The sequence below is a fragment of the Hoplias malabaricus genome, chromosome 13, assembly GCF_029633855.1.
Source record: "Hoplias malabaricus isolate fHopMal1 chromosome 13, fHopMal1.hap1, whole genome shotgun sequence".
NCBI lineage: Eukaryota > Metazoa > Chordata > Actinopteri > Characiformes > Erythrinidae > Hoplias > Hoplias malabaricus.
This window is the reverse complement of record NC_089812.1, coordinates 38,875,136-38,900,720: the sequence shown is the minus strand read 5'-3', so window position 1 is coordinate 38,900,720 and position 25,585 is coordinate 38,875,136. Positions and strand designations below refer to the sequence as shown.

The 25,585-nt window shown below is 40.4% G+C and overlaps 1 protein-coding gene and 1 long non-coding RNA gene across 2 annotated transcripts in view; one reads left to right on the top strand and one right to left on the bottom strand.

The window, feature by feature from the left end:
- Nucleotides 1-25,585, bottom strand: part of usp43b (ubiquitin specific peptidase 43b) — a 175,403-nt gene that overhangs the window by 7,054 nt on the left and 142,764 nt on the right. Inside the window, exons 10-14 of the mRNA XM_066641551.1 lie at nt 19,045-19,122; nt 18,256-18,385; nt 4,223-4,565; nt 2,705-2,863; nt 1,647-1,817 (exon numbers count right to left, since the gene is read on the bottom strand). Coding sequence (XP_066497648.1) covers nt 1,647-1,817; nt 2,705-2,863; nt 4,223-4,565; nt 18,256-18,385; nt 19,045-19,122 — 881 coding nt within the window. The remainder of the gene's footprint in view (nt 1-1,646; nt 1,818-2,704; nt 2,864-4,222; nt 4,566-18,255; nt 18,386-19,044; nt 19,123-25,585) is intronic.
- Nucleotides 1-25,585, top strand: part of LOC136664392 (uncharacterized) — an 88,119-nt gene that overhangs the window by 27,924 nt on the left and 34,610 nt on the right. The gene's annotated exons all lie outside the window — the stretch shown is intronic.

Below are 25,585 nucleotides of genomic sequence, written 5' to 3'. Positions count from 1 at the left end.
CAAATGTAGATAATGTTTCTGAAAACAGTGGTTATAGCTTTGGAAGCAGTCAAATGTAAAGACTAGTGATTCAAACGATTAACCAACAGAAAACATTTCTTTGACTAATGCTATTTTAAATTTAATAAAAGGACAGTTAAGTTTATCATTCAAGCTGAAGAACACTGTTGCATGATGGCACAGTACGCAATTGGTTCTTTAGATAAGCTAAAATGGGGGGATGAGGGGGAGGGGTGATGATCATAGAAAAAGGACCTATTGGATGGTGATGTCTCTCAAGAGCAGGGGTCTTCAAACTACGGTCCACGGGCCATATATAGCCCGCTGATTTAATTTGAAGTGCCCCTTTAACTACAGCAGCAAACTGCATGTTGTCTGGCCAAGGGCATAGAGTAGAGACCTATTGACATGTCTCTATACCAATCCAGTGACGACTGAATTCCCTAGCAATCATTCTGGATGAAATACAATACAATGGTCCATCAGCGTCTAGTCGTTTTGCTACAAACAGTTAATATTGCATCTTCTACTCCCCGGGAGTCCCGCCTCCCGAACCCAAGCGACTGCGTCAGAGATGGCGCTCATATCACGTCTCAAATTGGGACAGTGCCACCAGCTACGATGGCATTTTAGGGCCACTTAAATTCCAATTCTATTTCACAGAGAAGTTTTCCCAGTGCGCTCACACAAGTGTACCGTAAAACTCAACGTAGATGCGTAAGCGGATCGAACTGCTATCCCGTACTCCAGTGACTTTACGTTTTCAAAAAAATGACTTAAATCTCTTAATAAAAGCGACATTAACTTCAAAATATGTATGACTTCATGACAGTATACAGGGGGTCCTCAACTTACGACGTTGATCCGTTCCTACGTCGCGTCGTAAACCAATTTTCAGTGTAAGTCGGAACATCTGTACATACTGTACGTAAATAACATACTGTAAGCACTTATCTTATCCTAACACCTATCCTCCTCGGTCCCGAGCCGCGTAACCGTGTATTCTTCTGCCGCGCACACCAAACACGAAATTGGCGTTACAACGTTTACGACACAAAACCATTTGAGTCGAAACAAGGCTTTATACCAGGGGTGTCAAACCAGATCCACGGAGGGCCGTGTGGGTGCAGGTTTTCTTTCCAACCACACAGAAGCCACACCTCATTCCACCTGTTTTTAATCATTGGATCTAATCAATAGATCTTGACTTTCAGTAGTGTGGGGCTTTTGCGTGGTTGGAAAGAACACCTGCACCGACACGGCCCTCTGTGGATTTGGTTTGAGACCCCTGCTTTATACAGTAAATGGGAGAAGTGTCGTAACCACGAAACATCGTAACTCGGGACTGACGTAACCCGAGGACCTCCTGTATAGATTTTTCTAGTTGCTTTCTTCTCTGGCTGCAGTCTGACCCCTTAAAAGACTGAAAAACTTTGATTAAAAAGTTTGAGGACCCCTGTTCAAGAGTTTAGCATTGACCTTTATGTTCTGGGCTACATGGAAATGAAGGTTGAACTTTTATATTAAAATAATTTCATCAACTTATCACAATCATGCAGTTTAACATAAAAAAACAAATACTGATCTTTAATTTGTCACCAAGTTATCAACACACTGCTGAACGCTGAAACAGAGTAATGACTGACCATGATCTTCTTTAATGGGTTGTTCATGGAAGACGGGAATGGTTGGTGTTTGGGGCTCAGGTGCCGAGGAGCAGGCGGAGGTCTTAGTTGCTGGGCTGGGGGGTTGGCTCTCCCCTGTCAGAGATGTCAGGCGAACGAGCCAGTGATTAGACACGGAGGAGTTGTTAGAACCTGTGGGAAGAACGACCATGTGAGTGAATGACAACCCTGTCAAATCTCTCTGAAATTAAGAAACAGAGGCAGTATTGCTCGTAGCATCTCTGTCAGTCATAAAAGCATCAACAATTAACTGTTTTTCAAAAGTCCTGTCTGTCTACTCTGTTCAGCTTTCATGTTGTCTGTCATATTAGAAGACGCTAATCAATGTTGATTCAAAAGAAATGGCATTAAGTTCTTGAAATGTACTTAGAGTAAATAAGTCTAACCCATCCACAGCTCACAGATATTGATCATGGTTTCACATAGGTTTTCCCTGGAATTTGGTTGATAAATGATCCTACATCTAATGTTCCAACAGTTTACAGAACCTTGAACAACTCTGAGTACTTTTTTATATTTCCAGTTTGTTTTTTACATTTTGTAGAAGATGATACTATAGAGAAACTGAGAGTGCTAACATCTCCGTAGATGTCCAAAAAAAAATAAATAACTTAATGGCAATTTTGAGGATTTGCCTGAGGGCATTAATAGAAGCTTTAAAACTGCTAATATGCCATGATTTTCTCATGTAATCACAGTAATGTAGGCTGGTTTGGTACATCTGCACTCAATACACTGTCCTTATCAATATCAGTTTGAAGAGAATTGACCAAAAAAAAATAAATAGGATCTAAATAATACCCCCAATCCTTAGCCTGCAGACAAACCTGGTTAATGACCGACAGTCAGAGCGCTGTGTACGATGCCATATAAAGAATTCAACTCGTAATGTATGTGTAAATGCGTGGCCTTCCATTAACACTGGATGCAGGGAATGATGACGGCCCTCTAATGGGTTTTTAGTGTTTACAGAATAGTCCAGAGTTGTACACTACATTGTTAAAGAGAGGTAAGCTGACCTCGGATAGAGCAGCTGGCTGACCAGGCAGGGATGCTATTGCGTCTCTGGTAGAAGAGGATATAAGCGCTGCGCGTACACACCTCCCCCTCAGGCACCGGCTCTACAGTGCTGTCGTCATAGCCATACCACTGGCCGTCCACCGAGTTCCTGCAGTACGCTGTGTCACCAGACATATCAATATAATTGGCAGTAAATAAGCGCACACACATTTATTCATGCACCTGTTGAAAATGGATGAAAGCCATTTCATTTTAGAAGTGTATATGAATTGCACAACCAAGTAACAAATTCCAAGCTCTCAGGCTCCAGACAAAACAATTACAGAGGCTCTTAAGTGTTAGGTACAGAATGCATGATTGGCCTTCCAGCCCTCTGCACAGCCTACTTAATGTTTCAGTTATAAATGGAGCCAGGTATTACAGTGTTCAATACCGTCACATGCATTGAAAATGTGTCAGGGAACATATTTCAAAGTAAAATATTAAATATTTCTTGCAAAGGCCACATTTTCTCTGTGATTAATGTTGCTTTAAAATTCCTGAGAGAAAAAAAAGGAGTGGTTTGTTTTTCCAGTGTGTTAACTCATTTTCACTTTGAAAAGTTACAAAGCACACACACATTTGCATGCTGAAGAAGTTGCAATGCAGACATCAGAGTTTAGAAAATGTATAACAGTCTGAAAGCAAACTGAGAGAACAAAGAAAAGGTTTTTTTGGGGGGAAATGGACTAGATAGTGTACTGATGCGTGAAGAATTTTGATACACTGAGCACAGCTATTCATTCTTCAAAGTCACAGTGTCCATAATGTCTAAGAACACTGTTCTACGTCTTTATATAAGATGAATGTGCCTTAGAATCTATAAGACACCATATCTTCATGCAGCCAAAACAAGCTGTATTTCAGTGTGCCTGAAATACACAGTCATATTTCTAAGGCTGTACTGAAACAGGGCTTATAGGAACCAGAGCAGTGTCCAGAACTCACTGTGAATTAGGGGAGCTGTCATCAAACTAGAAACCAACAAGCTCTTTTATATTATTGGGGTGTGGTCAAAGCTGGAAGACTGAAATAGTGCTTTTTAAGTTGTACATATATTTTGAGTTTAGTTCAGTATTTATTCATGGCTGCTATCTAGAATATCCACCATGTTTTTGCACATTAAATGCTTGTTTTTCTTTATCTATAGCAAATATACTACAAGGCATATATATAAAGCCTTCCTCCACCTTTTAAACATGGAGTGCATCTTATTTGAGCCTTTTCTTCCATTGGCCTCAGCAGGAATTTTGTTTTTAAAATGGACAATATTAATTGATTGAACTGAGCCAGAAATCCTTGCCAGTTTTCCCTTTGTTTTTTTGCAAGTTGTTTGCAGAGATGAGGAAAAGAGGATTGTCAGATCATGAAGATGTCTATTATTAGTAACCTCCACAAAGCACAGGGAATTCAGCCCCACAAAGTCTGCTTCTGAAGGAGTGTGTAAACATGACACTTCACATCAGTAGTTCACTTACCTGTGTAATGACCACCATGCATGCCTCCATGATGATTACACACAGCGTACAGGTCGTACAGGAAGTCCTGTGCATGCTGTGCTGATTCATGTCTTTGAGACTGGTGTTTCCAACCAGGAGGGAACCGGGTATTGTTGCTCCTTTTGACCACATGGGGTGCCATATCCAGCGCTGTCAGAGGGAAGCGAACGAGTGTGGACAGCTTATTTCGCCGCTCGGCTACCTGCCTGAATCGCTTTAAATGGAGGATGAGTATGTCAGGTAGTGTCCACAGGCTCATCTGAACCATGCCCTGCTGTAGCTGCTTGCAATGAGGACATTTCCAAGCATCATCTGGAGCCAGCTGTTTAAACAAAGGATTGTATGATACATTGTTAGAGAGGGAAAAAAAAAAGAGTTAAACACAGGCTAGAAACTGTGTAAATTTGACTAAATTCATGTGATTTTGTACATCAGTCTAAGTTTATGCTGGTGTTCGTTAATCTAATCATTTTCCCATTTTTTCTTTTTTCAAAAATACTGTATAATTTTAACAGATTTCACAATTCTGGAAATGCTTTTTCCACATGATCTTTGGGAATGTGCGCTTATTCGATACTGTGCAGTAATTTTGGGGTTCCACAATTTTGTAGTAGTATCCAAAAACAGTGAACAATTTTTAATGTACTCAAGCAATCCCACAATGCACCATAATAGATTTACAACCCATGTACAACCCAATTTACAACCCATGTACTCTAGCTAACATTTGTGTGTAGCAGATAGCCATATTGCACGGCACTGTTTGGTAAAAACCTGCATGAGGTAGTGTCTGAAATGGTTCACTGCCCTCCTGAATTCAGTTACCTATAATAGTGTGCTTTATAATGAGTAATACAGGGATCAGGGACTAGGGAGTCATTTTGGACAAAGGAAAAAAGAGCATTACTTTATGTCCTTTGTGTTTTTTGCACAGAGGCAAAGTCATGCTTCAGCAGGCTGCCGGAAATGGGTTTTTCCATAATAGTTGCTACAAAGTTTGAAGTGTATAATCCATACACAAGGGAAGAAGTTTTACTGACATCATAATACAGTTCTACATTTAAAGAGCTCCACACTACACTGTGCTACTACTCGTTTTATTCTAGAGATTGGTTTTGATCAGCAATCTGTTAGCAATGGGAGATACATGAACTCAATTATTTGGAGCGGTGTCTATACTGTATGACATAGTGTATGCCACCCAAATTCATTGATATTTTAATTCATTACTTTCAAGACTGAATAACCAAAACTATGAGAAAAATTATTAGATTAACTAACACCAGCAAACTAGCTCACCCATATCTTTATGGACCTTGCTTTGTGCACTTGTGCACAGTCATGTTGCAAAAGGAAGGGGCCATTCCCACACAGTTTGGAGCATGAAATCTCTTGGTATGCTGAAGCATTGAGTTCCTGGCACTAAGGGGCCAATCCCATCTCCTGAAAACCCCACACCATAATCTCCCCTCTACCAAACTTTACACTTGGTACAACGCAGTCAGACGAGTACCATTCTCCTGGCAACGGCCAAACCCAGTCCATCAAATTGCCAAGCGGTGAAGTGTGATTTGTCACTCCAGAGAACACATCTCAACTGCTCTAGATTCCAGTGGCAGTGTGCTTTACCACAGCAGCCGACAGTTTACATTGCACTTGGTGATGCAAGGCTTGGATGCAGCTGCTCGGCCTTTGGAACTCATTCCATGAAGCTCTCTACACACAGTTCTTGAGGTAATCTGAAGGCCTCATGCCCTTTGGTAGTCTGTTGGAAACCTCCAAGCACCATGTGCCATAGCATCCACTGACACCGCTCTGTCATTTTATGTGGCTTACCACTTCGTGGCTGAGTTGCTGTCAATCCTAATCACTTCCACTTCGTTATAATACCACTGACAGTTGTCTGTGTAATATTTAGTACTGAGGAAATGTCATAACTGGACACACTGGCGGCATTCTATCACTGTACCACACTGGAGTTCACTGAGCTCCTAAGAGCAACCCTTTATTTTATAAATGTTTTTATAATCAGTCTGCATGCCTAGGTGCTTAGTTTTATACACCTGAATTCAATGATTTGGATGGATGAATTAGTACAGAATACAGGGATACACTATGTACAGGGTGGGCCATTTATATGGATACACCTTAATAAAATGGGAATGGTTGGTGATATTAACTTCCTGTTTGTGGCACATTAGTATAAGGGAGGGGGGAAACTTTTCAAGATGGGTGGTGACCATGGTGGCCATTTTGAAGTAGGCCATTTTGGATCCAACTTTTGTTTTTTCAATGGGAAGAGGGTCATGTGACACATCAAACTTATTGGGAATTTCACAAAAGACACAATGGTGTGTTTGGTTTTAACGTAACTGTATTTTTTCATGAGTTATTGTGATACTGGAAGCCTTTGCTAGCATCTCTCCAGCGGTGTTGTTATCAGTGTGTGAAGAGTGGGAGAAGAGGCTTGCATTGACAAACCAACACAGCGGGCAGCACTTGGAACACATTTTATAAGTGGTCAGAAACTTGTAAATAACTCACGAAAGAATAAAGTTACGTTAAATCCAATATAATGCCATATAAATGGCCCACCCTGTATAGTGTGTCTATGGAAAGGGCAAGGCACAGTAATGGGACCAACCTCTGAAAACTTCACACACAGTGTTGAAGAAAGTTTGAACACAAGTTTGAAGAAAATAATATATGCCATCACTGCATTGTGGGTTATGTGCAGTTGGTGAACTAGTAGGCCTCATCTTTTATTTATGTTGCAGCCTGACCTAGACCAGACTAAATCAAATTATTTATGTTAGCTGTGTCAATGGAGTTTTCACTGTACTTTCAAGACTAGACTGGGCTTATTGTAGATATATTCAACAACTGCTACAGTTATCACAAGGCTTATCACAAAAGAGCACTTGCTCCAACGTGATAGGAATGGCAAAATCCATTTTCCAAGGAATTGGCTATCCTTTCCCCTAAACAGTTATATACTATTAGCCTGTTGCTATTTTCCATCTGAAATGTCCTGTTCTGATGTTCATATTCAGAGACAGTTCTTGCTGGATCAGGCTCTGCAGCTACTTCAGGGCTGAATAAATGCCTCTGAGGCACTGACCCAAAGGCAAGCACTGGTAATTGGTGCAACATCAAAAGAATTTTTCATGATCTACTGCTGAGAGACATAAAGCTATCATCCATAATAAAGAACTTGACTTTGATGTATACAGAATGCGAGCTTCCTATTATGCCATTCAGTGTACGTTTCATTTCTCGTTGCCTGCTAACCCCCCATTCATAGGCTGTTTGGAATGGAAATTAATAGGTGGTATTTAGATAAGCTATGTGAGTCGAGGCTCCTGCTGTGAACTGTGGGAGAGTCGAAGGTGGAGAAATGTTGCGGATTTAGTAAAAACTGGCTGGAGTTAAGAGAAAAATAATTAATTTTGGCATGCGCTCATGTTGAGTGTTTGAAATATCAGCGGTGTCAGAAAGAATAATTTACAGCCACTTGTACGCAAAGGTTAAAGTAGGATTCTTTAATTATCTTGCAGCATGTCGCAGAGTCCTATTTGTAAAACATATTTTAGGAACACCATGGATTGATATATTACACAGGCAAAAGAAAAAAAAAAGTCTCAGTTTAAGAGAATGTTATTTCTTGTAAGCAAATGGAACTTGGGAAACATGATTTGGGTGGGCCATTTATATGGATAAACCTTAATAAAATGGGAATGGTTGGTGATATTAACTTCCTGTTTGTGGCACATTAGTATATGGGAGGGGGGAAACTTTTCAAGATGGGTGGTGACAATGGTGGCCATTTTGAAGTCAGACATTTTGGATCCAACTTTTGTTTTTCCAATGGGAAGAGGGTCATGTGACACATCAAACCTATTGGGAATTTCACAAGAAAAACAATGGTGTGCTATGGTTTTAACGTAACTTTATTCTTTCATGAGTTATTTACAAGTTTCTGACCACTTATAAAATGTGTTCAAAGTGCTGCCAGCTGTGTTGGATTGTCAATGCAACTCTCTTCTCCCACTCTACACACACTGATAGCAACACCACAGGAGAAATGCTAGCACAGGCTTCCAGTATCCATAGATTTTCTTGTGAAATTCCCAATAAGTTTGATGTGTTGGAACAAAGTTGGATCCAAAATGGCTCAAAATGGCCACCATGGTCACCACCCATCTTGAAAAGTTTTCCCCCTCCCATATACTAATGTGCCACAAACAGGAAGTTAATATCACCAACCATTCCCATTTTTATTAAGGTGTATCCACATAAATGGTCCACCCTGTATTTTATAAGTAATCTTATTTGCTGTTTATTCCCCAAATGTTTTTGCTAAAGTAGCACATCAATATTTTTATTGCATCTGTAATTATTCAAATGAATTTTTATTTAACCCATTTCCTATTTGTTACTCCCACACTACAGTGTTGTTGGATAAAAATATACATATTCACGACACCGCAGCAGACTGAAGTGCTATTAATCATCAGCACCTCACAAAGGTTTGTGGGAAAAAATGCAAGGAAAAGTTACTTGAGAAGTTGCATAGAGATGACAGTACAGCAGTCGAAATTAGAACAAATGCTGATAAAAGTTAGCCGAAATTTACAAACATATCACATATTTTAAGTAATGTCAATTGAATATTATGTAAAATAACATGCCACATCTGCATTTAGGTTGACTGTGGTAAATGTGACTGAGTTTCAAACTAAGTAGGGGAAAGTTTAAAATAAAATATATGTGATGAAGCACAGTGAGCCAAGCTTGTCGATGGGTAGATGAAACAAAAGGGTCTCTAATGTATACAGAGAAGAGTATTTTTGGAAGGTTGTCATAATGGAAACTGTTATCACAATGAAAGGTAAGAACCTGCCAATTTGTTCACCCAGTGGCAACAATAAAACGGCAACAAATCACAGAGAGAATACGAGACTATTTTCATAAACTCAGTACTGAATTAAATATATGGGTAGGTAAAAGTAAATCCAGTAGCTTGAGAAAGAAATAGAACAGATGGTTAAGACTTTAAACTATTTGCCCTAAAAAAACCTTTAAACATTATAAAAGAGTGTAACAATTTACATTAACAATCTGTAGTATGTTCATAACTTACAATTGGAGAAGCTGATTTATACTAGTCTGACAGCTGGACATTTTTTTTTTGACAGTTGACTGAAATGCCCCAGATATTTTACTGTCAGTGACGTATATAGGACCAGATTTATTCACATTCATTTTTTTACAAATTGTTTTCACTCCCCAGAAATTAAAGATAATAGGACTTTCCTGTCACCTCCAAAGTAGATTGACAGTTAATGTGACAGGCAGGGCCTTCGGTTCAGCGTCCAAAGTATTACATACAGGGAGAGCCTGCTTGTATCTACCGACAAACAAGTTGGAAAGTAAGATGCAATAAAAACAAGAATCTGTGATTTGTTAATTCTCTTGAAAATGTATTTAACTGAAAAATACAAATAATTAATTTCATGTCATTTCACTTACCAACTTAATTGTGTTTTGTAAATATGAACACATTTTAAAATGGATTTAAAATGGGACAAAATAAGAATGAAAAATTATTAGAAAATTAATGTCAGTGTTTTGAATTATTACATCATAAGCAGGTAACATGAATTTTTAATATTAGCATTCACTAAAGGCTATATTTTTGTGAGTAATAATAGGTCATTGCTCAAACTCCTTAAGATATTTGTCAAACAAATAGTTCAAGTAGAGCACCCGTTAATGCAAAGTTCTGAAGATTGTCTTTAATCTTCTACTGTACTTAATATTATGAAACAATTCAAGAAATCTGGAGATATACCAGCCCATGTAGGGTAAAGCTGGACAACAATGTTGATTGAGCATGACCTTTTGAGTGCTCAGAAGGCACTGCAAAGTGAACTGTCATGATACTGTGATAAAAACATCCTCAGCTTTGCAGTAATTAAACTTTTGTCACTTAAGTGTCTGCCACTGCATCAAGAAATTCAGGCTGAATTAATTACTCATGAGTTCGCTGGGTTCAAGCTCATCTTAGATTGACCACAGCACAAGTTACTATTCTCGTAAGTCAGAGCAGTCGGTGTTTCAGCTTGCATGCATGAAAAACGAACATAATGCATTCTGTTTTAATTGCGAAATAAAGATTATCAGTGATAGGTGCAAAAGTCAACATCTCATGATGTGAGGTGCACCAGTGAACATGTCTTGTGTGACTTGCCTATCTGAGAAATTGTCATTGATGTGAAGGCAAACTGTGGGTTTTTAGACAGACATGCTCTGCAATCAAGATTACGTCTTTTCCTGGAAAGTCCATGGTTATTTCAGTAAGACAATGCCAAGTCTTATTCTGTATTTGCTACAACAACAACGTAAAAAATGTTAAGAATTAGTATTCTCTGTTTTCAAATGATTAAGTTGTGTAACTGAAATTGATGTTTATGTGACACTGGTAAACATGCCTCTGTCCCAAATGTTTTGAGTGTCTTGCAGGCATCAGTTTCCAACTTACAAAACACTATCAGCTTGTTTATTGAAAACAAACGCCTCTAGGCATAAACCATTCATTCTATGACTAAACTTAACTGAAAGTAGTTAAGGTCTCTTGTAGCAAGACCAGGGATTTAATGAATTTAATTTAGAACACCAGTCAGCAGTGTTTGTTGGCAGTGAGCGAGTACATGAAAAAAAAAAGCGAAGATTTAATAAGACAAAGCTTCTGTGCTGCCTTCCAGTGAATAGGGACTTTGTAATAAAGTTTAAATTGCTGCCTCTTCCAAAGCTGGACTTCAATACCCCTTCCTTGTCCCCAGTGAAACACACTTGCTGTACTCGGTGTTATGTTGCAGTGGCCAAAAAATATGCTTATGCATCGCTGAGTCACGAAATCCTCATGTTCCGTTCAGAGCAATACTTTCAAATTGCTTTTTGCAGAAAGAAGAGTTGAAACTCTGCTGCACGAGGTACAGCCCAAATCTTATCCTGAAACTCACCAAAATCTCTCAAACAATTTCATGTGACAGAAAAATACTATGCAGAAAAACGGCACATGGACCTCAGCTTGTAGAAGAATATTAAGAATCAACAGGTTTTAAACGTAAAACATTAAAAAGCTAGAAAGTATTGCAGGTAAGTTATGTTCTCATTTCTGGTGAAGCTCCAAATCACCAAAGACACTTTTCATATGGATACAGGAAAAAAAGGTGGAGATTTTTGTAAAAACGCGGTTGTCACAGTTCTCGTGTGGAAGAATAAAACACATATTTTTGGGAATTCTGACATCACATACTGTGCCTGTCTCTAGCTGAACTTCAAGTTGCTCCACACTCTCTATATAGTGAATTACATAAGTCATAAAACTACAAGGTGTACACAAAGTTAGCACTAGATTTCAGATTCCCACATATGAATAAATAATTATCATGTTGTGTTATAATATAATGCACTATGTGTTAAATATAATGCACTATTAGGGTTTAGATTCAGTAATTTCATGGCTTGTGTAGTGCACTGCATAGGGAGTATAGATTGATTTGCGTTTAAACCCATTTCTTTCATTCGTTGTGGTGTTTTGATGTCTCTCTTTAAGGGGTAGTATGCCCCCTGCTGGACTGGCATGATAATGCAACCATTTCTGTATTTGTCTAGACAGGGAGTGATAAAAGTGCATTTGTGATGCATGGGGCTCCATCAGTGCCCAGAGAATGGCTGATTTGCATGCATGCGCTGGCACCACTGATATGGTGGCTTGTATTAGTATTTTGGAGAAATGTATGTTACCATTAAGACAACGTATTTTCCAAGGAAATGTTCTTCATTCGGCACAAGTTACAACAGTTAGATAGTGTGTATGGGCATAGTGTGTGCTTGACTGGACCAGCTGCAGTCCAGATCTGACTCCTAGTGAGAATGCATGGTGCATCATATAGAGGGGAATCAGACAATGGTGACCATAGACTGTTGAGCAGTTCCTGTCTTGTATACAGCAAGAATAAGCAATATGTCCACTTGCAAAACCACAACGAGCAGTATCTTCAAATCCCAAATGATTAAAAATAATGGTAATGTGACCTAGTAGTAAACATGGTTCTGTCCCAGCTTTTATTTTATGTTGCAGCTTAGTATGTCTGGTCAAGCAAATTTTTTTCTTTCTGACAGTGGGGCCTCAAAATCCACATTAAACTGGTAGGAAAAGAACTAGCAGAAGTTGAGAAAACATCTTCTAATATATATAAAAAAAAAAGATTTTTGGATGACAATCATAGACGTTCCCTGTAAATAGCGTTATATACTACTAAGGATGCAGTGGTTAACGCAGCAGCGCCAGTCACAAAAGCAGGAAGGAATGGAACCCACGAGTGGCAGTGCAGGCAGCCAGGGTCAGGTGATTCATTTAGTAAGGCCACATCACCAGACAGAAGGCAAATGATGATTAGATTTATCTACGATCAGGCAGAGGAGGCACGGTGCACTACATCAGAGTCACAGGCAAAACAAGGCCAGTGGCTTCACTGGGAGAATCTAGAGAAGCGGAAGATAATTTGGAAAGAATTGTGGGCGATGGAAGTAAATCGTATTAAGTTTTTGCTTGGAGCAACTTATGATATCCTTCCATTACAAAATCGTGGACAGTGGGTAGGTGAAGACCCTAGTTATAGATTATGCAGCGTAATTACCCCAAGTTCCAGCCACTTTAATTACAATATTGGAAATATTAGCTATCTGTAAATAAATAGAAGTACTTTACTCACTCAAATCAACATTTTTCAGGAGTCAAATATGTGTAGATTAATGTCCAAGACTTGCTTGACTTTGAAAATGTTTTTAGATAAAAACGCTTTTGTTTAAGTAGGTGCCAATACTGCTAAGATTATTGGTGCCCACTAACTTCGGCCACCTCCCCTGCTTGTGACAGTCAGATGAGACAGTAGCTACCACATTCAGTGGTTTTGAGAGGTTCACAATGAGATTATGTTTGTCCTGTGTTGGGATCCGTACTCTACATGTAAGGACTACAATGGCGGTAGATTTTCCCCTCGGAGAAAAGGAAGCTAACCGCTAAGCTAACTTTTACACTGAGGGAAATATCGTGAAATGGAAATGTTTTGTGTTCCACATGCAGTTTTGAACACAAAGAATTACAGCACTGTTAGAGACACTTAAATATTGTTTAGATATGTGATTTCTTGCAAGACTGATGTTTAAATGCCCTACTAGGGCTTGATCTTACGTTTTATTGTTTTACCCATTGCAATTGGCGAAAAGAGAGAGAGAGCGGAGTTAGGGGAAAGCCTGATACATGGGTTGGCATGCTGAAGCATATTCTATCAGCTTGTAAGTTTAGTTTGTCGCAGGGGAGGTATACATGGAGTCATAATTGGGTGCTAAGGATTTTGGCATGTTTGATGGGCAGCAAAAGCTTAGAGGTAAATGCATTGGCGAGTGGTTGTAGTAATAAAGTGATTAGGTTTGTACGTGAGGACGAACGTATTTGAGATCATGCACAGCCTATAATTATTAGTAGATGGGGTGAAGCACGAGATTGGAAATTGCTGGTGGAGGTGGGTAAAAAAAAAGCATGATCCAGAGTGTATTGCATTAACTACACTGAGGCCAGATATGGTGCTGTACTATAAAAGTAAACAGGTTATTTTATAGATTTAACATTTCCATATGAGAATGTAGTAGACAAAGCATTTGAATGGAAGAAAGCCAAAGTACACGGACCTGGCAGCTGAGGTGAGGGAACGCGGGTGGCAGGCACATGTAAGACAGGTGGAGATAGGTGTTAGGAGATTTGTAGCCAAGTCTGCCACATCCCTGATTGTGCAGTTTGGCATCAGGTGATGGAAACTGAGGGCAGCGGTGAAGGAGTTATCAGAAACAGCTAAAAGGTCTAGTCAGTGGTTGTGGATAAGGAGAACCCTGTGTGTCGCAAGGTTTGAGTCCCGCTCCGGGTGACTGTCAGTGAGGAGTTTGGTGTGTTCTCCCTGTGTCTGCGTGGGTTTCCTCCTGGTGACTGTCTGTGAGGAGTTTGGTGTGTTCTCCCTGTGTCTGTGTGGGTTTCCTCCGGGTGACTGTCTGTGAGGAGTGTGGTGTGTTCTCTCTGTGTCTGTGTGGGTTTCCTCCAGGTGACTCTCTCTGAGGAGTGTGGTGTGTTCTCCCTGTGTCTGTGAGGGTTTCCTCTGGTTGACTGTCTGTGTGGAGTATGGTGTGTTCTCCTTGTGTCTGCGTGGGATTCCTCCAGGTGACTGTCTGTGAGGAGTGTGGTATGATCTCCCTGTGTCTGCGTGGGTTTCCTCCGGGTGACTGTCTGTGAGGAGTGTGGTGTGTTCTCCCTGTGTCTGCGTGGGTTTCCTCCGGGTGACTGTCTGTGAGGAGTGTGGTGTGTTCTCCCTGTGTCTGTGAGGGTTTCCTCTGGTTGACTGTCTGTGTGGAGTATGGTGTGTTCTCCTTGTGTCTGCGTGGGTTTCCTCCAGGTGACTGTCTGTGAGGAGTGTAGTGTGTTCTCCCTGTGTCTGTGTGGGTTTCCTCCGGGTTACTGTCTGTGAGGAGTGTGGTATGTTCTCCGTGTGTCTGCGTGGGTTTCCTCCAGGTGACTTTCTGTGAGGAGTGTGGTGTGTTCTCCCTGTGTCTGTGAGGAGTGTGGTGTGTTCTCCCTGTGTCTGCGTGGGTTTCCTCCGGGTGACTGTCTGTGAGGAGTGTGGTGTGTTCTCCCTGTGTCTGCGTGGGTTTCCTCCGGGTGACTGTTTGGTGTGTTCTCCCTGTGTCTGCGTGGGTTTCCTCCGCATGCTCTGGTTTCCTCCCATGCTTCAAAAACACGTTGGTAGGTAGACTGGTGACTCACAAGTGTCCGTAGTTGTGGGTGTGAGTGAATGTGTGTGTCGCCATGTGAAGGACTGGCGCCCCCTCCAATGTGTGTTCCTGTCTTGCACCCAACATTTCTGGGTAGGCTCCAGCCCCACTGCGACCCTGAACTGGATTAGCAGTTACAGATAATGAAGGAATGAAGTAAAGAAAAGTACTCAATCATTCCAAAGGAAAACAAATGCCACCTTCATTTTGAAGCTGTGAGTATTATAATTTTTTTCCAACTTTCTTTCTCTGAAAGAATATTGGAACACATGAGCAAATAGCTTGGGCAGTGTGGAAGTGTTTATTGCCCATGCTGTGTAATTAGAGGAGTTCATGAACTATATTCCTGACTGTAATTACCTTGAGCACTTTGATTTTAAATGAAAAGCTGAAAAATGATAGAGTGCATTTCTGGGAGAGGCCCAATGTATGCACTTAATAATCAGAGCATGATCTAATTTTTGCATTTAGATAATGTATGTGGTCAGGTAAACAGCATACTCAATTTTCTTAAATCAGATTAAAGCCAAGAAGTCAAATTTTGGATTTTAGTTATCATATTTCTCAGAGTAGGGCGGCACGGTGGTGCAGCAGGTAGTGTCGCAGTCACACAGCTCTAGGGACCTGGAGGTTGTGGGTTCGATTCCCGCTCCGGGTGACTGTCTGTGAGGAGTTTGGTGTGTTCTCCCTGTATCCGTGTGGGTTTCCTCCAGGTGCTCTGGTTTCCTCCCACAGTCCTAAAACACACATTAGTAGGTGGATTGGCGACTCAAAAGTGTCCGAGTGTGTGAGCGAATGTGTGTGTTTGTCTGTGTTGCCCTGTGAAGGACTGGCGTGAAGGACCTTCAGGGTGTAATCCCGCCTTGCGCCCAGTGATTCCAGGTAGGCTCTGGACCCACCGTGACCCTGAATTGTATAAGCGGTTATAGATAATGAATGAATGAATATTTCTCAGAGTGTATACTCATAACCCATTTTTGTGGAGCTGTCTCTGACACATTCTGAATTTCTCTTCCCATACTGCTGTATTAGTAAAATGTCTGAACACCAGCAGTGAGGAGCTGAAAGAGAATGCTCTTGCTTCTTATAAGCACACGTAATAAACTACTGCAGTACCTGAGGTGTGTTTGGGTTCCATTTTTTATTTTTTTTATTTTTTTTAATATTAAGGCAGTGCATTGTTAGTAATTGTATTCTTCTCACATAAAATGGGCAGCAGTGCGGAATTCATTAAATAGAATGGAATTTAATGGTGCAGTAAGAATTATAAGCAGTGGGGGATGCTTAAAGTTTTTTTGTGAGATATTTTCACTTATTTATGCTCATGACATTTTAATGCCAGATTCATTTGCCTTTACTGCCGCAGCTTACCATACGTTTGATACATTTTTAGTTATGTAAAACAGTTTTGGTTCCAAGTTCATACTGATGTTATTCACAGAAAATGACAGACAAACACACAGATTAAATTCATATTATTTTAACTGTAAATCCTGAGGTAATAATCCTGTGCTGTCAGGTTGAAAGGACATGCCATCAGTCAGGATGTAGTCTGTCAGGGGCTGTATATCTACTGACATTTCACACTGCTAATGCGTGACTGGATAGTACGTATTGGATCAAGTCTAGTATGTCCTGAGGGTAAGTATGGGCAGCCGCTGATATTTAAAGCCTGTACAGATGCTTAAAATGAAGAAATATTTATTTGCATAATGCAGGGAAAGCACCAATGCAAAGATCACTATGCTAATTTCCCATAAAGCAATAACTGTGATACTGTTGCGTAAAATTTCAGAAACATGTGACAGTCACAAAAATAGACCTCATCAGCCACTGTTCAACCAGGAGCTTTAAATACCTGGGCATTGAAAGCCACGCAGCTAGTCAAAAAGGCTCAACAGCGTCTGTACTTGCTGAGGAGGCTGAGAAAGTTTGGGATGTCTCCTAAAATCCTCAGCAATTTTTTCAGCTGTGTTGTCAAGAGCCTCCTGACTAGCTGCATCATCGCGTGGTATGGCAGCACGACTGTGATGGACCGTAAACGCCTGCAGAGAGTGGTAAAAACTGCGGAGGGCACCAGGACTCCACTGCCCTCTCTGCAGAGCATCTACCACCACAGGGTCCGCAAGAGAGCTGCCTCCATCTTTAAAGACCCCACCCACCCCCAACATGGACTGTTCACACTTCTGCAACACACTTTATTCTAGCACTTATTCACTTATGTACTATAGTATATATCTGTAATTGAACTATGGCACTTCATTCATTCATTGTCTGTAACCCTTATCCAGTTCAGGGTCGCGGTGGGTCCAGAGTCTACCTGGAATCATTGGGCGCAAGGCGGGAATACACCCTGGAGGGGGCGCCAGTCCTTCACAGGGTGACACACACACACACTCACACAGACACTTTTGAGTCTTCAATCCACCTACCAACGTGTGTTTTTGGAGTGTGGGAGGAAACCGGAGCACTTTGATTTTTGCACTTTGTTTGTGTTGAATCTTGGGAAGTTACTTTTACTTCACGTTTAAATAAATGACAATAAAAAAGAAAGATGTTTTTTAATAAATACTGAAAACGTGAAAATACTTTTCAGCTACGTTTTAATAATGAGTAGCATTTCTGCTCAGCAGAGTAACAAATTTGAAACAAATATTTCCTTTGTGCCGATTTATCAGATCACCAACAGTAACGGCCGACTTCAAAATGGCCGCCATGGTCACCACCCATCTTGAAAAGTTTCCCCCCCTCCCATATACTAATGTGCCACAGACAGGAAGATAATATAACCAACCATTCCCACTTTATTAAGGTGTATCTATATGCATGGCCTACCCTGTAGAATAAACATTGTGCAGCCCCTTTATGTTACTACTTTCCTAAATGATTCCCCCAGTAGAAGTTTTTTAAGCATTTTGAAAACGGCAAACTTTTTTTTGGAACAAAAATACAGCAGGCCCAAGTAATTGTTCTAACCTTGCTCCAGGCTTGACTTTCTCAGCATGGAGCACTGTATTAAGAAGCAGAGTTTGGAGGACGTGGTCAAGTTCATTGGAGGGAGGAAAGCCACAGGTTTGCTCAGTGTGAGACAGACCTAGATGAGAATGATGTGTGAGGCGTGTTACCTGTTCTTCTTTTGTGTAAAGCTGAAAGCACTCGTCCAGTGTGCAGTTGTGCTGTTGAACGTGCTGCTGCTGCTGAGTGCGAACACTTTCTGCATCCTTCACCACTTCCTCCTGGATGTTCCCAAACAGACTACACACACACACACACAGGCTAGAGTATATACTTCGTTATTAGCCTAACTATAACCATTACTGTTCATACATAAAAAGAATAATTAGCCATACATCCATATCTCAACAACAGTCCACCCTTGGAATCACTTTGTAAGCCTACTACTGATTATATAAACACTTACTAATACAGTGGATCCACATTCAAAAATTTGGAATAATTTTGCATTAACCCTTTCATATGCTAAAAACATTTTAGCTCTGTTAATGCATTATGTTTTGCCCCATCTACTCCTACATTGTTGCTATGACTACCTGTCCTTGATACCTGTCATTGATTAAATGACTTACTCAGTGTAGATTCAAATACTTTAAACTTAATTTTTTTATTTAATAAGAAGACGGCCTACATTTTTTGTTTTTATTTACCTTTAGAATGAACCTCCAACGTGACTTAAACAACTGGCTGCGTGTTCCTTTGATTATAATTGAGTCATTTATATTCAGGGTTCACTAGAAGAGCTTCAAATATTATTTGAATAATATTATTGAGGACTAAAAAATGTGCTGAAGATGCAGTTAAGAGACTTGCAACACTGATGGTGCCTGATTAACTTACTTTGTGTGCACTTACGTTGTTGTAATTTCAGTTTAATTTGATTAAGGATGGTAACTCACCAATCTTTTATCCTGTGTTCCCATTCAACAATCAGCTTCACGTGTGGAGGCCCACCTGAGCCACACAGCTTCAGGGCCCTGAAGAAAACATGAATACATTTACAGTAAAACACCTGGAATTATATTCATCTGTCTTAGGTTTTCACCACCTAAATAATACACGTTAATGTAATTATACCAGTTCAGAATATGTCCAGATATTTGTAGAAACCCTTTTAACTGACATATGAAGTAAAGGGTCTTCCTATCCCCAATTATCTGTGAGTCTTTGTTGGATTGCAGCCACAAACACATTACTGTAGTCAGGAGGTGATATTGTTTAACATAGTTCTGGGAATCTAGAGCTACTCCAATTCACCCCAAAGACACTGGATGGTGACCTATTATTCCAGAGTGCTCTACAGCCCCGTGCCTGGGGGCTTTTTTCTCGTCTTGCCCTTGTTTGACATAGAGCATGGTGAATTTAGGCCTTATTTATTTGATCCAAAACATCCCATTATGCTACATTCAATGCTGTTGTGTGCTGGGGCAAAAGCATCAACAGAAGTGCACTGAACAAACTGGACAAACCAATCAAGAAGGCTGGCTCTGTTGTCGGAGTCAAACTGGACACTGTGGAGGTGGTGGCAGAAAAATGAACACTTAACAAGCTGCTGGTCATTGTGGACAATACTTTACACCCCTTGCACATTGCAGAAGACAAACAGAGAATCACGTTCAGTGGAAGACTGATACAGCTGCGCTGTGCTGAGGTCGTTTCTTCCCACAGCAATAAGGGGCTTCACATCTAGTCTCTCCTTACTGCAAGGATACTACTGATCTCCTGCTGTCTGGACTGTGCTGGTGCTGAACTACAACGTACTGTTACAGGTCCAGTCCGTACGGTCAGTAATACCATCATGATGTACATAGTAATTATGCTGCTGTGTTTTTGACATGTACATTGTTATTTATGTGTATAGACATTTTTCACTGGTGTAATATATTTAGAATTGAACTTATGTTTCTTAGTGCTTTACCTGCTAAAGCTGCTCGTGTCATATACAAGAGCTCGAATGTATATAGACCCTGCTCAATTTAAAATATATTAAGGTTTGTAGCACTTTTGTACCACACTTTATTAGCCGTGTTACCCACCACTATATCCCTGCATCAGTGACGGATGCTGGTCTTTCAAGGAGGGGAAGCTCAATTTCGGCCTACATCATAAAATGTGTCGGTTTATTTATACGTAAAGTCAGAAAGAGTGATAGAAGTCAGTCTCCAATAACAATTTATCGATTTGTCGCTAGTCGTTTTTAACAAAGAAAATAACTAAGAGGATTAAGAAAGTCTCCGGTTGAACTCAGAACAGAATGAAAATTTAATGCTCCCACGGATCTTTACACCAAAGGATCGCTGATTCGCTCATTTCTCTGTCAAACAAAAAGGGATTCAGCCTCAGACAGATCATCCAATCATCATGCAGAAGCTGAGCGTCCGGGCCAGCCGAGGCCAGCCCACTGCCCCATAGACCCCCAGAGACGCTGAGCGTCCGATGGGCGGGACAAAGCCCAGCATTTATCCAATGACTCGTCTCGTTTCGCTGCTTCGCTATTGAACTTTGTGGACGCTCAGCGTTCTCACTGTTTAAAGCACTGTGAAGCTGCAGGAATGATTGAGAGGAAAGCCGCGTCTTTACCAGTGATAAGAAGCTGATTCTGAACAAAAGTTGAGCGCGTTGTAGTGCATATTTATTCAATGACATGTACACACAACAGTATATATTTGATCACTTATTTTTTTGACATTTTTGGGGAAGCTGAGCTTCACTTGCAGTTTTAGAGCAATCACCTCTGACCTGCATTATTTATTGTTATTACTATAAATGATCATTCAGTAGCAACATGTCTGTTATTAACAATCATAGTGCATTGCACAAAATTAATTGTTAACAGCAAAGTAATAAACAGAAGGATTCTAGGTCCAGAGGAATATTTCAGGCTGCTGTTTAGACAAGGAGGTTTATAGCATAAGAGTGGATCAAATACCGGGGAGCGCCTTCTAAATGTACTGCATTTATATCGACAGGAAACTGGTTCAAGGTCAGAAGGCCTGTGATGATTGTGCTTGTTTTTCAGAACGGAATGGACCAGGATTAAAAAGACAAACGTGTCAGTTCAAAAGTCTATGAGCAGCCACACTCTGCTGGAACTTCTTTAGAAGCTTTCTCAGAGCAAGACCTAGCTTATGATTGATTTTTCTTTAAGGCATCAGTGAGAGGCTGGTGAAAACAGTGAGAGTGAGAGGCAAAATCTAGGTCCCCTGAAGTCACAGTTTACTACGTGGGGAAAAAACAAAATCTCTATGGCCTCAAATGATATAACAGCCATAACCTGTTTAAGTGGCTGAGCTTTTATTTTGTAGGTTTTACTGTTTGAACTACCACAGAAACTAATTTATGGCTTGTTTAGTTTTGTTGCACTTTTTATCTGTTTACTTTCATGCAGTCAGTCATCTCCTAAATTTGGAGATATCCCCACGTTAACTACAGTAATCCCTCGCTACTTCGCGGTTCATCTTTCGCGTCTTTTTGTTTTATTTCCATGTATTAGACTGGGCCTGTAGGTGACACAATATATCATTTACAAGTGTTTCTTACGTACAGTACATGTGTTGTTCACGTCCACATCCGAGTGAAATTTACTGACGCTAAATCACAGCTTAGGAATGACTCTATTAAAGAAACTGGTAGAATATCACATGTAGTTCCAGCTGAAGAACATTAGAGAACGACTGTTTAATGCAGAGGGTGGGTTGTTAACAGTAACAGGGAGGGGTTTAAAAGTCCAAATACTCGTTAAATACATAAAAAAAATCTTTCCTCTACTTTGCGAAAATTCGTTTTTCGCAGGTGGGTCTTGGAACGCATCCCCCGCGAAAAACGAGAGATCACTGTAATCCGAAACAGCAAAAACCTACCTATGGACCAGGAATAAAGCATTATCCTTATCTTGGTTTGTGCTTTTAATGTTTGGAACTCTCTCTTTTTGTTTCAAATAAATAAATAAATGAAAAAACAACAAACAAAAAACTCCAGATGCCTTTTCAATGGCACGAGCCGAGAGAGAGAGAAAACCTAGCATACTGGGCCTAGCATTTTATTTAGGTGTTTACTGACACTGGGGCTTCGTAAACACTTTAGACCGGTTTCGAGCAGTCAAACAGACTGGAGAGCTAGTAAATAGTGAAGAAACATCTTTATATATATATATATATATATATATATATATATATATATATATATATATATATATATATATATTATTACAGTTGTGAACGTCACCTTTAAGGTGGTATGGCATGTTTGAGGAGAAAAAGAACTGTTGGTTGTAGGTAGCTCGAGTTGAACTTGTCTTAAGCTTTTATTCCCTGTTTGAAATACCACAGAAACGTGTTTGTTTTCATGCATTTAGCAGTCTCCTGAATTTAGAGTTAATTTCATCTACAGCCCCCACCGATGGAGCAGGAATAACGCAAATTCCCTTGTCTCCATGATTTTCAGTGTGTGGAGTTCTCTTTGTCACGTTTCTGCTGTGAGCAGACAATGAATGAATGAACTGTGAATGTTGCCTTGAACACAATGTGGATGTTGGAAGCCTTAAACTAGTTGGATTCACTCTGCTTGGGACAGATGTTTGCTATGAAGCTCTACTTATTCATGAAGCATTACTTATTCAGGTGCTCCAAGCTTTTGAAAGTCTGCAAAAACAGACTTTTTTTTTTTCATGTAGCTCTGTTTAATTACCTTTTATACATTATTTGTTACCACTGAGAGGAGAAAGTAGATTTGAAGATTCTTATCACATCCACCCATGCACGTATGCAGTGAAACAAACACAAGCACGCGTTTTCCGTGTCCTTGCTTCTTGCCCAAGAGCACATTGTGTGTAATCAAGTTCACGCCAGTTTGAAGAGACAATGCTCCAGAATGATTGCGTTTTAAGAATCCTCTTTCAAACTGTAGACCTTTTCAATGCTCATTAACAATGAACAAATATATACTTAATTATTAGAGAAAGATTTGACCTTTTGTTTACTGATTGCAGCTAACAGCAAAAGCAAAGTGACAAAGCATAAGGAAACCTTATTTTTTACCTATTTCTTCTTCTTTTATTTTATTATTATAATTATTCTTATTTTTAGGTGATCGATCACTTCAAAACAGCAAATGGCGCAGAACTGGGTTCAGATCCGGTGAGTGGGAAGGTCATAACATAATTGACTCAATTTCAGACTCATCTAACAATTTGGTGACCACTCATGACCCACGAAATGGGGAAAGCGGCAAATCATCATAGAATCCTTTTTTCTTTGAGAGGACATAGTGAAGAAGGACTCATCTGAAAATATAAATTTTTCCACTTTTTGATTTTCTGACTATTGTACTAGGGGGGGCGCAGTCACGCAGCGCCAGGGACCTGGAGGTTGTGGGTTTGAGTCCCGCTCCGGGTGACTGTCTGTGAGTAGTGTGGTGTGTTCTCTCTGTGTCTGTGTGGGTTTCCTCCGGGTGACTGTCTGTGAGGAGTGTGGTGTGTTCTCTCTGTGTCTGCGTGGGTTTCCTCCGGGTGACTGTCTGTGAGGAGTGTGGTGTGTTCTCCCTGTGTCTGCGGAGGTTTCCTCCAGGTGACTGTGAGGAGTGTGGTGTGTTCTCCCTGTGTCTGCGTGGGTTTCCTCCGGGTGACTGTCTGTGAGGAGTGTGGTGTGTTCTCCCTGTGTCTGCGGAGGTTTCCTCCAGGTGACTGTGAGGAGTGTGGTGTGTTCTCCCTGTGTCTGCATGGGTTTCCTCCGGGTGACTGTCTGTGAGGAGTGTGGTGTGTTCTCCCTGTGTCTGCGTGGGTTTCCTCCAGGTGACTGTCTGTGAGGAGTGTGGTGTGTTCTCCCTGTGTCTGCGTGGGTTTCCTCCAGGTGATTGTCTGTGAGGAGTGTGGTGTGTTCTCCCTGTGTCTGTGTGGGTTTCCTCCAGGTGACTGTGAGGAGTGTGGTGTGTTCTCCCTGTGTCTGCATGGGTTTCCTCCGGGTGACTGTCTGTGAGGAGTGTGGTGTGTTCTCCCTGTGTCTGTGTGGGTTTCCTCCGGGTGACTGTCTGTGAGGAGTGTGGTGTGTTCTCCCTGTGTCTGTGTGGGCTTCCTCCAGGTGACTGTGAGGAGTATGGTGTGCTCCGGTTTACTCCCACGCTCCAAAAATACAGGTTGGTTGGCGGATTGGTGACTCAAAAGTGTCCGTAGGTGTGTGTGTGTGTGTTGCCCTGGGACCTATATTCTTGTTGAATATGCCACAGTAAAAAAACTTTTTCACTTCCATGTACTCCTCTTTCACTCTTGATCAAAAATAGACATTAACTCGTCTCTCAACATTTAGAATGTGAATTTTTTAATTTGTGTAATGCAGCACACCTCATTATACATATTAGCATTAATTATGTCTCAGGGTTTCTTTTAATTTGTCCTCTGTATACCACTTCTACGAAGGGGTCAGTTCACAGCAGGAGTTGCAATATAAACTATATTTGCATGGATTTGCTTCATAAGTCACAACCTCTCTCAAGAAATCAAGAATAATAATGTATTATTCATGAGTGTTTTTCTCTTTTGAGCCACATTGTTGAAGAAGCTCTTATTGGCAGGACGGCAGCATATTCATTTCAGGAAATGACATCACATAGCACTTTAGAGGCTGTGTAATAACTGGGGTTGTATCAGTATGGCATTTTATTGCGTTATATTTAAAGAGAAGGATCTCCACTCATTTTTAGTTGGTGGCTAATGTACAGTGGCTAGGAAACCTAGCATCTTGTGAATATGAAAATGCACCTGCAAAATCACAAGGCGTATTCTTAGAAATCACAGTACATTTATCTTTTACAAGTCTGACGCTGATTCAGAAATGCTGTGCAAATTTAGCAAACATTTTAATCAAAATAGCAACTGACATTCTACAAATGCACCTCAAATGAGTCAAGTCCTTATCACCTGTGGTAATTATAATGAACAAATAAACCTTTTCACTTCTGTTCTGCTGCTTGGTGCCAGTTAGATTTTGAATATCTCTGTGGTTTCTGTTGTGTCCTGAAATAGTCTGCAGTGTTTCTGATTGTTTTGGCCTTTTATCACATGAATTTGTACCATACAAATATATTTGTAAGTTACTGCAGATACTAGTCAAATATTAGATAAACAAGAAAATATCAGTGTGATGTTAAGTTCAGTATTATGTAATAGCACGTAATCTCCAGCAGGGTCTAGACAGGAATAATCAGAAAATAACTTTACTGTTGACAGTTACACTTTGCAGACAGCTGCTGATCACTGAAATGAAGCTATCCACATTTATTTAACATTTCTTTACTTTGTAGTAATACTTTATTTTTATTTACAGTTCATAGCTTTTAGGTCATTTTGGTAAATAAAAAAAACCTGCTGTATATTTTACATTTACATTTATGCATTTGGCAGATGCTTTTATCCAAAGCGACTTACAAAAGAGGATCTAACATTCGAGC